Below are 13,711 nucleotides of genomic sequence, written 5' to 3'. Positions count from 1 at the left end.
TTATATAGGACAATAATAATACATAGATAGACTAGTATGTTGTTTGACAAGATAACCACATCTCATTGGTTATAAGTATGGGGATACTAAAGTCAATACATAGGTACATGTGAGAGTACATGGTACTGGACAGACCCACACTGAGATTCTTCATGTTTAATAAAGTCATAAGAAAGACTCACAGTGATAATGGTGTAACGATCCTTTGACTTGAAATTATTATATTTCTATACGAGGATTAATATACTTTGACTACATTAAAAGTTACTTTTGATCGCGTGATGATAAAAGTGGACATCGGGTATATCATGAGTCGTATGAGAAATATGAATGATAGATAAATGATTTAACCCTCCTATAATTAGGAGAGATATTATTGGCCTCTTGATTGAGTGAGATTATAAAAGCATGGCCATGCTCAAATAATGATTTGTCTTGATAATCTACTCATGGATCAAGTTAACCCAGATTAAATATTGAAGAGGAAGACTTAATACATGCCTTGAGTTTAATCTATAATATGTATGGTTAAAGGGATTATATTACACGAAAAACATTAATCACGAAAGGTTTTATCTAATCACGATTTAATTATTGTTTAATTAGGTAACAATGATGTATTACTAGATACCGCTCATTGTTTATAATTTTATTAGAGAATAAAATTATTGCCAATTAAATAATAGCCTATAGGGCTGCACAAATAGAGCACTTAATGAAATAGTTAATTTAAATTATGGATTTAAATTAATTGATGATTATTTGAATTTTATTATAATTAAGTAAGACTTAATTGAGATAATATAAATTCGAATTAAAAGGAATGTTTTTTGCCCATAATAATTAAGTATGACTTAGTTATTAATTAAATAATAGAAATTCATTTTTATTATTTAATCCAATACCTACTAGGGTTGGGCTTTGCTCTTATGGGCCTTTTCAATCAGCCGTTATAAATACATAATGATAGGTTAAAGAGGCTTGTACGTTTTTTGAGAAACTCTAGCAGCAAAGAGAGGCAGAGGCAATTCAGATCGTCAAGAAGGAGGCTAGTACATTCATTCCATAGTCAAGTTCGTGAGACGTTCTTGAAGGTGCTCGTGTGGATACCATAGAGGTGTTTCTCCGAGAGGTAGACACAAAGCATGATAGCTAGGATCTCCGTTGAGTTCGTGAAAGTTAAGCTCTTGAAAGGTATGATTCGTTATCTCCATAATCTGCCCATAATTATACATGGATCCTGTTTTTTGGTTTCGAAAATTTTTGTTTTATTTACGTTTATCCGCTGCGTTTTATGCCTTCGGAACCCAACACCAAATGCCCCTCTGCCCCTGATAACCAAAAATTAGGGCTTTTTTTTAAAAAGTATAAATATATAATTTTTATAGTGCCCCACTAAAAAATTTAGGTTTTCTATAATATTAATAATTTTTTCATAATTTGAGTCATATTTGGTTTTATTTATAATTATATGATTATCAATAAATTGGAGAATAATTGGTTGAAATATTAAATTTCAGTATCAAAAAAAATCCAGAGTGTGTTGTCTTGATTTCTATACTATGTCAGGTTTCTAGTGAAAATGATCAAAAAAGAATTGAATTTAGACCGCTAAAAGTAACATGGTCACTTAAATATACGGTGCCCCGCAGAAATTGGGCCTGAATCCGCCGCTGGCTACCGTGTATTGTTTCCAAGGGCGAAACCATAAATTTTAGCCTCACACCGGATGTCTTAAAACATGATCAAAAACAGAAGCAACATATATCGATGGTAATCCAGGAAACACTGACATAAATCCAACTCTAAAATTTTTCAAAACTATTCTTAAACTCCTGTAAAAACTACAGTAGTCTGACGGAGAACACCTTCCAAGTTCTAAACTCCTCATAAAAACTACAGTATGACACAGAACACCTTCCAAGTTCTAGAAAAGTCCGCACTTGGTAAAATTCGAACAACGTTGGAGTTTTCCGGCATGAAGATCATAAAAAAAAACTACAACACTTACGAAACTACTCTGAAGCATAAACTCCAGACGGCCCCCCATTCGAACCTGTTCCACCATCGCCACTGGACAAGCCCATCTCCCCACTACTGGAACTAGAACTCAGGCTATCTTCACCACTGCTGACATCATCACCGTCCACACTCTTGAGATCTCCTTCTTGCAGCGCTAACTCTCTGCGCCGCTTCCTCATCTGCCTCTTACCCTTGGGTATGTGGCCAATGAATGATTCCACAATACTTATACTAAGACCCTCAGCATCGGACCGGCGGGGCTTCCTTCCAGCATTTGACTAGTGCAATAATTAAAAATCAATTTAACATACTTGATAACAATTGCGATAAAAAAAGACATTTAAAAACAAGGGGCATGGTGAATGAGTATACATAAAAACGTATGATTCTATAACCTTTAGTGAACAAAGTAATATTAATAAATAGCACTTCTTCCATCTCTTATACCGGCCATGACTCGTTTGTAATCATTGATCGATATTTAAACAAGAGTGAAACATGAAACAGTGTTCCTGCTGATTTAAGCAGAACTAGAAAGCAGAACTAGATATAGTTGCTAATGATTACAATGGCATACCTTGGGACCTCGATCAACAAGGCGGGCCCAAGCTTTTCTGCTCCTCAGACAGTCAAGGACAGCCTGTGAGTGGCTGGAATAGGCATAACGATCACCGTTCTTTTTCCTCAAGTGAGGCCAGTGCTGCACAGAGAATCAGAAAGTTTTGAGACTGTATATTTTTCACGTTTAACGTGAACAAAGACATTTCACACATACCGGTAAAACAGCATCGCAAAGCTCCTTATAAGTCATGGGCTTGGTTACAATCTCTGAGAGCAATCCTATAGACAAGGATTCATGCATGAGGAAATGATGAAGAGAATATCATAGACCAGATCTATTTTTATATTTATCTAGTGGTTTCCTTTTACAGTACTTCTTTTTCTTATTCTGTACGTTGCTATATCTTTCTCAAACATGTGAAGAATCTAGAACTAAAAGCAATAACCTGGTAAGGTGCGGTAGGTCACACGGTTTTCAGTGCCAGAGTCAACATCAGAGGCAGTTTGAGTCGATTTACATCTGGAAGACACATGTTGCTTGCTAGCTGCAGGAGGATTACTCTTGTTAGCAGATTGTATGGCTGGTGCTGACCCATTGTCCACTTCCCTCTTGGTAACAGAATTTTCTGTGCGAGCCGAGTCATTGGTCCTCTGAACTGGCAGCAGTAGTGATCTCTTCATACTCTTAGATTCATCCTGGAGCTCTTGAGAATTTTGAGTTCCCTCTGTTGCTACACTTTTTCCTTTTCTTTTGGAAACCTTTATTGTTAAAAAGCAACAACAGATACTACCATTAAGCTAAGTCGAGCACCCATTATCATTTATAAAAGAAAAAAAAGAACAATTGAAAATTTTAAACTGTTTTTACTCATCCTTTCCCACTATAGCTTTTTTCGATTATCGGTCATTTACAGAAAATTTAATACTCACACTGTCAGCCTGTCATAAATGCTGTCTACACAAGGTTAATCTCTCGCCCTCTTGTTACCAAGGGAAGATGGATACCACTAGGCTAAATAAGTACAAAGCTATACCCTCGGCAATGTAAGACATTACCTTAACATGGTTATTTTTATATAATCTCCTCAGGCTTCACTTCACCTTCATTAGATATGAAAATTTACCGTGCAAGTAATATTAAAAATGATAAATGACATCATTAGAGGATTAAACTTAATAGATATCTAAGGAAAATTGCCCAAAAAGTATAAACTGGATAGAAAGGCCCTTAATGCCACATGTGACACATTATAATATTGTGTGTTTCACATCTTGCCAAAGCATATATCCGGTTCAGTGCTTCATTTGTAGTGCATTCAAGTGAAGATAACAGAGTCGACTCCACACATTACCAGTTGTGTGGAACCATTCCGAAACACATGTACAGGTATCCATTACAATTTAGTAAAACCGCTAGTGCATGTGACGTCTTCCAAACACGCCACTGTGTATCACGTTTTTGGAAACGCATACTTATGATGCGCATTAAAGTTTGTTTCTTAAAAAAAAAGTGACTTCAGAGTTATAAATATAAGAAATGTTGCACGCCTTTGCGTTTTAAAAGAAGACATGTCTAAGACTCATTTTTCTGTGCCATAAAGGACCATATTTTTCCTTTTATAATATTGGGTGCACTATTTCTCAAAATTTGCCATAAAATGCCAACACCCTAGACATAAACATTAAAGAATGACACGTAAGCGATCATCAATATCAACCAATTGGAAGGATGAGATAAACATTTATGATGTTAACAGTACCTAGTTTTAGTTATGTAAACATAACTAAAACAGTACTTTGTTTTTTATCACGTTTAGGGAAACGCATACTCATTATGCGCTTTAAAGTTTGATTCTTAAAAAAAAAAGTGATTTTAGAGTTATATATCTAAGACATGTTGCGCAAGATATTACAGTTATATAACCCAATTGAGGACGCCCCCAAACACCTTAGGATTTTAATTACAGATGGTTACTTAACACCCTAACAGTACTTATCACGTTATATTTAAATCAACAAGGATATAAAAGGAAAAAAAATCAGTACACAACTAACTTAACAAAGACCGACCTTACCAAGGGCGAAATGAATATTTGTATTGTTAAGCACAACGATTAATGTAATTGAGAAATCACTAGTATAAATGAAATTAAAAGTGACATGTGCAACTTACCGAACCATGGTCTTTTCCCACAGAATTAGATGGTGACTGCTTCATGAGCATGCTTGCACCAGTCGGAAAAGCTAACTGGGGTAAACTACCAGCATGCCGCATGCGTGGCACCCGCGAGACTCTTGCAGATCTGTTAAGCTCCTGATGCAATAAAAATGCAAGCTGCAAAAGATGAAACAGAAATTAGCAAAACATTAGCAGAGGAACTTCAAGAAAACATGACAACAAAATGCCAGCTTGACTCAGACCTCTTCATCACTTATTGTTGCAGGAGTGTTTAAAGTGCTCGACTGATCCTCTTGTAGTGTGAGGTTGACCTTCGATGATGGTTGACCTTCAACTGTCTTACTTCTATGCATCAACTTTGAAGTGGTAGTTGTATTGTCAATATATGATCCACTCTTAGGTTGCAAGGAACTAGCAGATTCACAAGACACGGGATTACCTATACTATTTTGTAACAGTGATGGTTTAGCAGATCTAAAGGCAATAGATTCCTTTGATTCAGACAAGGTTTTACTGAAATTAGAGGAACCCGAAATCTTGCTTCGGTTTGAAGTTTTCACAGAAGAGGCAAAAGATTTTGGAAGCTCTTTTGCAGAACTCGTTGACTTTTCATACCTCTCCCTGTCCTTAACAAAACCACCAGCAGAACTGTCTTTCTTACCATTTGTTTTCTTTTCAGACACAACTTTTTGTTGAGTTCTGACTTTATAATTCTGAGCATCAGACATCTTATCACAATCAGAATATTTGGTTCCAGAAAGCAAAGTGGTTGCTGAGGTTGAAGAGGATTTCCTTAAAGAAACAACCATTTTATCCTTAGTAAGCTGACCTGCAGAAATAAAAGTCGCATCACATGATTCTGATGGTTCTCTTGTATGCCTGACTTCTTCAAGTTCCGAGGAACTTTCCTTGATTAGATGAGAATTGTCTAATCCGACCAATTGCCCATTGGTTTGACAATCAGCAGCCACAGTGTGCTTGTCAAGGTCGCTGAGTTTTTGGGGAATGGGACCGTGCTCTAAGCCATCCAATTTTTCAACACACGGTGAACACCGAACACGAGGGAAACGGACAGAATCATTTATATCAACTTGCGCTTCATTCTGTTTAGAACAGCTAACTGACATTTTACCATTTGAACCATAACCATTTCGCAAATCTTTAACATGGGGTGCAACACTTCCCTTTTCAAGAAGGTATTCTGTTCTAATTCGATCAATCCTATTAATCCTATTATCCTGACAAAAGAATAAGATACTGTCATTCCAAGTTAAAGCATGTTATTTTTACTAGCAAGATATTTCATCCATCAAACCAAGTTGCAATTTTGTTTAACATACGCACTGAGCTTAAAAAAAAGGCGCACATCAGGAAAATATATATAGCTAGCATGAATACATTGATTAAACATGTATCTTGCAACAAGTAGTTTCAGACTACTGATAACTTCACACATTACACTTAATTGGTAAAATCATTAATTTGTCACCAGTGACAAATGTGAAAATCTCTACTCTCACTTTTTTCAAATATAGATATTTTTACATAATATTAATTATTACATACATGAGAACATTAAATTCCCAAGTAAAAAACATCACATCTCGCCCATCAACAAAAGGGAAATCGTAGGACAGATGTATTGAATTTGCACAAACTAGGACCTGATGGACAAGAAAGTTTTTTTAATTAATTTTCAGGGGACCAATCGAAGAAACCCAAAAGATGCCTGCCACGCTCCTAGTTCCCTAGCATGTTTCTGCTTGGCAAGTAGTTTGTGCACTAGATCAAAACAAATCTCACAGTTTACAACTCTTGCAGAAAGTTTGCCACTAATACCAAGTAATAACATGTAAAATTTATATTCTGTATAGAAGCAGAGAGATATATGCATCAATGATTAAGAAAGTTGCAAATGTAGAGTTCACATGACAGCAATGTAATTGACAGTTTACAGCATCATTGGGGACATTTTATCTTATCAGAGCCTTAGTATCTGGATATCATACCAAGCGTGTCATCAAGAATTAACATGTATAATATGTTTTATACTGGAAAAAATAAACCAACTCAGGAGTAGAATTTACTTTGTTCTATACAAATCCAATTCTAAATCAAGAAGCAGCCAGAATTTAGCCTACCAGCTGTCCACTGAACTGAATGATACATAGTACATGTTTAGTTGACTAAGAACCAGGACAAAACAATTCTAGCAATTAGTAAAAGCTCAGTATTCAACCATTTAAATGATTTTTTTTTTCTTAGTTCGTAAAGTTGATTGGTTTTCATCTTGTAGATTATGAGACTTTCACTAGTTGTAGAACTGCTCCCCTCTGCAATTCAGAAGTTCCCTAAAGATATCATGCTTTCTATTATATATTTCAAGTTTCAACCACGCTTTCTATTATATATTTCACCCACACAAATTATACGATGAAGAGAAGTTTAGTTTATTTGTTAAGCACTTACATTCTCAGAAGTTCGTGAATCCTCTTTCTTATGCTTGCCAGAGTAATTCATAATAGATTTCATCGAACTCCTATCCTTTTTCAAACGATTCTGCTGGCTGCTCCAGTAATTAACTTCCTCGCCTTCCTCCCCTTTCTTTTTATTACTTTCTTCATCTCTTGTTCTCTTCCCCGCCCCAAAACTTACACTACCACCAACACCCCCGGCTTTATAATTATTCAACAAAGACAACGCTCCCCAATTACTACCTTCACTACCAAGCTCATTTCCACCACCCTCATTACCACCAGTCTCATTCCCGTCATTCCAATCAAACTCCTTATACTGAAAACCAAACTTCTTATGTACATACCCGCTCGCCCTCCACAACGCCGACCCAAAAATCCCCGTTCCCGCGCTTTCCCCACCAACCATTCCTTGCACATGCGCCCTCTCCTCCCTCGGAACTTTCCCTGTCCAAGTCGTCCAGCTAGACCCCACATTCTCCACACTCTTATTCGCCATTCCAAGCAAACTATCAGCAACCTCATCCTCAATATTCTCACCCCTCTTACTCTTCCTCTTACATTTCTCACACTTAAACACTTTCTCGCTCTTTACGTACCTCGAACACCTCGTGTGCACCCACACTTCACACTCATCACAATTCACCATTTCCTTTCCATCATCAAAATTCACTCCACACACACAATCCACCGTCCATGATTTGTTTCCCCAATCTTCCGTTGGCTCCATATCTGTAATCATAAACCAATTATATCACAAATTCAAACCCAAATTTACCTCATTTAACCAAAAATGGCTTACAAATCAACAATCACATAAATAATTACATGCAACAAAGGCTTGAATAATAAAGAATGACATCAACGTGGAGTTAAAATAATTACATACCGTAAACAATCACAAATTCAAAACCTTAATTTACATCATTCACTTAAAAATGCTTAAAAATCAACAATTACATTAATTACATGCAACAAAGGCTTGAATCTAAATCAATGACATCAACATGGAGCTAAACTAATTACATACCGTAAACAATCACAAATTCAAAACCTTATTCCACATCATTCACTTAAAAATGGTTAAAAATCAATAACTACCTAAATTATACGAAACCAAATCTTAAATTTATAAGGTTTTGACAATCAAGTAAAAACAATCAAGAACCAATAATCACCTAAATTACATGAAAATTAACGCCTAATTCAACATGAATTACATTAACATGGAGTTGAAACAATAACACACAACATATACTCACAAATTCAAACCATTCAATCAAAATTAAAAAAAAATCACTTAAAATTGCACCAACTATAAAACGAATGGTACAATTAAAAAAAATCATATTAACATGGAGTTAAAAATGTATAACTACAGTAAAATAATCTAAATAATCACAAATTCAAAACCCTAATTAACATCATGTAATTAAAATTCAAAAACTACATAAAATCACATGAACTATGAAAGGAACACTAGAACTGAAATTACTTACATAAAAAGTGAAGTTAAAAACAAATATTTATAGACAGTAAAAGTGAGATTGGGGGTAAAAAGAATGTTACTTCGGAAATGGCTAAGATGTAGTAGTTGTTGTCGGAAGAAGGAGTAGAACTATAGAAGGTGGCGAGAATTGCAAGTGTGTCTCTTATCAGAGAACGGGGTCCGAGGTTGTAATATAATTTGTACTTTATTTTATTTTTTGGAGTTTTTTTTTTAAATTTTGATGGTGGTAGATATAAATTTGTTTTTTGGTGTGATCTGGTGGGTTCTAGACAAGAAATTTTTTGGAACTTTATGATTTATTGTGTTTGACAATGTGTGTCAATATGTATTATGCTGGTGTAACTATTTTGTAGATTTAATATTTTCTTATTATTTTTTATGAAAAAGTATAGGAATTTATTTATTTTGGAAGTATGGGTGTTTATTTTTTTGTGAGATGTGTTGTTTGAATTTTCTAAAATTTCTATAAAAGGTATTTATTATGAATTAATTAAATGAAGGAAAATGATCAAAAGTGCTAACTTTTTAAAGCTTTTTTACGATTTTGCTGCTTTCTATAAATATTCGTAATAAAAATATGGTTTGTAACCAAGTGCGACTTCTGCTTATGCAAAATAATTAAAATTATTTTTGATTACATTTAAGGGGTCGTTTGGTTCAGTAGGCGATATGGGTTTGGAATAAGGAATCAGGTTGGACCGGCATGGGGTTCAGAAATCAATCCTCATATCATGTGTTGTTTCGGTGCTCGAATGAAATCTCTTTAATTTAAATATTTTTGATTCATTGATTTAATCAAATTTTTATATATTGCATATGTCGAATTTAAGTTGTTATACAACTTACAAACAACAATAAATAAATATAAGTGATTAAAAAATTAAAATTTTAAAATTTCAATGTTCATTTATAATATTTAAATCAAAAAAATTATTAATAATATGTATTAAATAAAAATAAGCATAACTTATTTAAAATTAAATAACATGATATTGTAGATATATGTTTTAAGATTGTATTCAACTTTATAAATAAAAATGAGATAATGAAATTTAATTTATACCTCATACCACTCTCTTAAATCCACATGTATCAAATTTGATTCTAGATGGGTATAAGAAATGGTATCTAATTTTAAAATAGTCAACTAAACACCCCATATGGGTTTGAAATATGAGAATGAGCTAAACCAAACAATCTGTAAGAGGATTACATTTAATTTAACAAATCGAAAATGCAACTTCCAACCAAATACAATTACAATTACAAGATTTTGTAGATTGGGTGCAACCTTAAATGCAATTTTCAACTAAATATGATTATTAGGCAAATGATCAAATAAAAATTAAATTAGAATATAAACTAGAAATTAATAAATCATTAGATCAATTTAATTTAATGTCTGATTCCCCTTAAAACATCACACCCGGTATGATTTTTTAAATACGAATTCACTTTATTTTTCTCCATCGCTCAATGATCGATTAGCATACTATATTTGATATATTTAAAAGTAATTTAAAAAAAATATTATTCAGTTTCTATTTTATATTCTAAAATTGGTTTCTATTAGAGTAGTCTCATGATTATTATTATTTTCAATTTATTTTTAAAATTAATTTTGGTTAATTTCAGTTGTAAAATTGTATAGCTCGTCTTTTTCTAAAAAAAAATCGTTTTGCAATTTTTTTTAAAAGTTTACGTTTCTTACAAAAAAATTAAATACTAATATTTAAAGGCCATAGTTTACGTTTGCTGACCGAAAACCGAAGTGATAATTTTTTCCTAATCCAACCGAACCGAACCAAACTTATGTACAAACCGAACTGAATTATTTCGGTTAATTTGGTTTGGTTTCTGAAAACCGAAATATTTGAAAATTTGTCAAAATAATTTAAAATGGAAACAAAAAATAATTCGAAATATTAAAAGAATACATATTATATTATATATGTAAAAATTTGAAGATACATACATTCTAACCAATTGAAGATACATACAATCTGTTTTTTTGTTTATATTTACTATATTACATTATATATATATATATATAAAACTCAAAAATATATATATTTAGATTTTGGTTATTTCAGTTAAACCGAATTTATTTTAAAATTAACTGAATTGAACCAATATTATTTCGGTTAAAACCGAAAAATGAATTAAGCGAAATTTTTGAAAAATCAAACCAAACAGAACCGAAATTATACGATTCGGTTCAGTTTCTCGGTTTTGATTTGGTTTTGCTCACCCCTAGTACTACCTAGAGAAGAAAATTTTTGGAACTTTGTGATTTATTGTGTTTAACAGTGTGTGTCAATAGCGTAACGTATTATGTAGATTAAATATTTTCTTATTATTTTTTATGAAAAAGTATAGGAAAATGTTTTTGGCGAAATATGGGTGTTTGTTTTCTTGTGTGATGTGTTGTTTGAATTTTCTAAAATTTCTATAAAGTTTATTTATTTATGAATTAATTAAATAAAGGAAACGAGCAAAAGTGCTAACTTTTTAAAGGTTTTTTTACGATTTTGCTGTTTTCTGTAAATATACGCAATAAAATATGGTTTGTAACTAGAGAAAATGAGACTTTTGTTTTAGCAAAATAATTAAAACTGTTTTTGATTACATTTAACAAGGGTACATTTGATTTAACAAATCCAATATTAAATGCAAATCCCAATTACAAATACAAGATTTTGTAAGTTGGGTGTAACTTTAAATGCAATTTTCAACCACTGATTATTATTCCTAAATTTTCAATAAAGTTGATTTGGTTAATTTCAGTTGTAAAATTGCATACATTTTTTCCCCAAAAAAGTCGTTTTGCAAAATATAATTAAAATTTACGTTTTTATAAAAGAAAAATTGTAATTTTTTTTGAAGGCCATAGTGAAGGCCATAGTGCTACCTAAAGCAGTGATAAGCGGCTCGAAAGAAGTGTAGAGAATGAGAGTTGTTGAAATCAGAGAGAAGACGGAAATAAGCTAAAAAAAATTCTCAACTAAAAGTAGAAAAGTGCAAAACAATATCATGAAAAACACATTTTATTACAATTATATGTTTTCACCGCTCCCGTCCACGCTCCGGACGTTTGAAGTACATCTTCAGTTTTCATGCTTAGGAAAATATAACGCTCAATATATATTATCAATAAATTATTTAAACATTTAACCATTCGTCCCCTATCATGTTACAAACTATTATCACTTATCCGTTTTTGTTCACTATTGTCACATCTCTCTCGGTCACATCTCTTCTCTCTTATCACATTTCTCTGTTTTCTGAATTTCTCATTGATGTATATGTGTTGATGCTGAGTTTTGTGAATTTGTATTTTTTGGGGAACATTTACATTGGGCTATCTTAAAAAAATAATTTGGACCAATTTTAGGGAGGGTCCAAACCTTCCCTGGTCTTTTACTCCCCCGACACAGGTTAAAACTAGCATATTAAAAAATCAATCACCAAAATAACATGAGCGGTTAGGATATTATAAGTTTCTTCCTTTTATCCAAATCTCTGAATCTGTAGCCTTCATTAGCATATTCATTTTATCGTTTTTCTTGATCAAAATAGAGGTTACCAATGAGTTATGCATAGTGCTAAATAAGGAACCGCCGAATACACAAGTTACACTTAATATGTAAAATGAGTGCATGAAAATGTTGTGCTCAACCTAAATTACAATCATGAAGTACTAGATGATTGTAGAGGTATGCAGTCGTAGATCAATAAAACAACGGTAGCCAGGAGCTGAATATGTAACACAATCTAATGTCACATATTGAGATGAAAATTAAGCTTCAACTTATGATGCTAATTCATAAAGACCACAGTTGTATAACCGTTCATCAACATAAGCCGCTCCAAAATTTGATAAAAGTGCAAATTAATAGTTGCCGAAGTCAAAAAATAATATTGTTTCCATAAAGTAGAGATATAGAAACAAGTTTACAAATGTTATTGTTAGTTCCAAAGTATCGTATAGGGGGGGGTTGAATACGATACCTACAATCTTTTTCGATTCGTTTCAAGTTCTTCGTTATAAGTACGGAATCAAAATAGACACAAAATAATTCGAGGAATATATTATTTTATTAATATAAACCTTGAGGTTGCTACAATCTAATCAATGAATTGATTAGCTACGATAAATTCAACAGCACAACTTTGTGTTTACAAGCTTAATAAATGAAGTCTTTAATGGAGCTCCCGTAAAAACACTTTCTGTTGGCTGAGGAAGATTCCCAAATGAAATTGTATTCATTTTCTGATTTGTAAACTTCAATTCCTTTGGGCAGGTGGCACATTTCAGTCCATTCAAATCCTTGAATTGCTGCATTTATAATTCATAATAACACAACCAAGTAGTTACTTGCGACAAGAGAGAGTTCTTTGGTTGCTACTTTACTTGCGACCAGTAGTAGCCTTTTCTAGTCACTTACTTGCGACCAGAACATCACACGTAGTTTTGCCTTAGCAAATTTCTCCTTAAGCATTTACTTGCGACCTAGTTCCCTAGGGCAAAGTTACTTGCGACCTAGGGAGATATGTGTAGGATTTTTCCTTAATTTCATCTCTAATACTTACTTGCGACCTGTCTTTCTCTGTACAGGTTACTTGTGACCTTGTGCTTCTAGGAGGATGCATATTTCCCAAGTCACAAGGTTACTTGCGACCTGCAGCTCCCTGAATGAGATACTTGTGACCAGGATCGTAAGCTATTTTGCCTTAGCCAATTTTTGTTCCTTGCAATTTACTTGCGATCTAGTTGTCTTGGCAGTGGATCTTTGACTTAGAAAAATTCTTGACTCTAATAATTGTATTAACATTGATGTTTCTATATAACTGAATTAAACCTTTTCTAATATGCTGATGCTTGGTGCACTGTTCTGGTTCACAAACAACTAACATGAATTGATTTATTTCAAATTCTTTTGTAATGCTGAGCTGATACACCTT

General features: G+C 33.1%; 1 protein-coding gene across 1 annotated transcript; it reads right to left on the bottom strand.

Annotated features, from left to right (window-relative positions):
• Window positions 1-2,015: 2,015 nt before the first annotated feature.
• LOC141692211 (uncharacterized) lies at window positions 2,016-7,966 on the bottom strand. The gene is made up of 7 exons (XM_074496942.1): window positions 7,232-7,966; window positions 5,005-6,000; window positions 4,757-4,918; window positions 3,030-3,342; window positions 2,798-2,862; window positions 2,600-2,722; window positions 2,016-2,300 (listed from the first exon to the last, which is right to left on the bottom strand). The coding sequence occupies exons 1-7, from the start codon at window positions 7,964-7,966 to the stop codon at window positions 2,016-2,018; spliced, it is 2,679 nt and encodes an 892-aa protein (XP_074353043.1).
• Between the last annotated feature and the right edge of the window lie 5,745 nt (window positions 7,967-13,711).

Source organism: Apium graveolens, chromosome 10, assembly GCF_009905375.1.
Source record: "Apium graveolens cultivar Ventura chromosome 10, ASM990537v1, whole genome shotgun sequence".
NCBI classification, from domain to species: domain Eukaryota; kingdom Viridiplantae; phylum Streptophyta; class Magnoliopsida; order Apiales; family Apiaceae; genus Apium; species Apium graveolens.
Note: the sequence above shows the minus strand (reverse complement) of the source record. Positions and strands in the feature narration are given on the sequence as shown.

Excerpts from the sequence above, each read along its gene's own strand:
- LOC141692211 (XM_074496942.1), bottom strand. The coding sequence starts at position 7,966 with ATGGAGCCAACGGAAGATTGGGGAAACAAATCATGGACGGTGGATTGT. Across the intron at positions 6,001-7,231 it reads ATTCACGAACTTCTGAGAAT|GATAATAGGATTAATAGGAT; the intron begins GTAAGTGCTTAA and ends TTCTTTTGTCAG. Across the intron at positions 2,723-2,797 it reads TTTGCGATGCTGTTTTACCG|CACTGGCCTCACTTGAGGAA; the intron begins GTATGTGTGAAA and ends TTCTCTGTGCAG.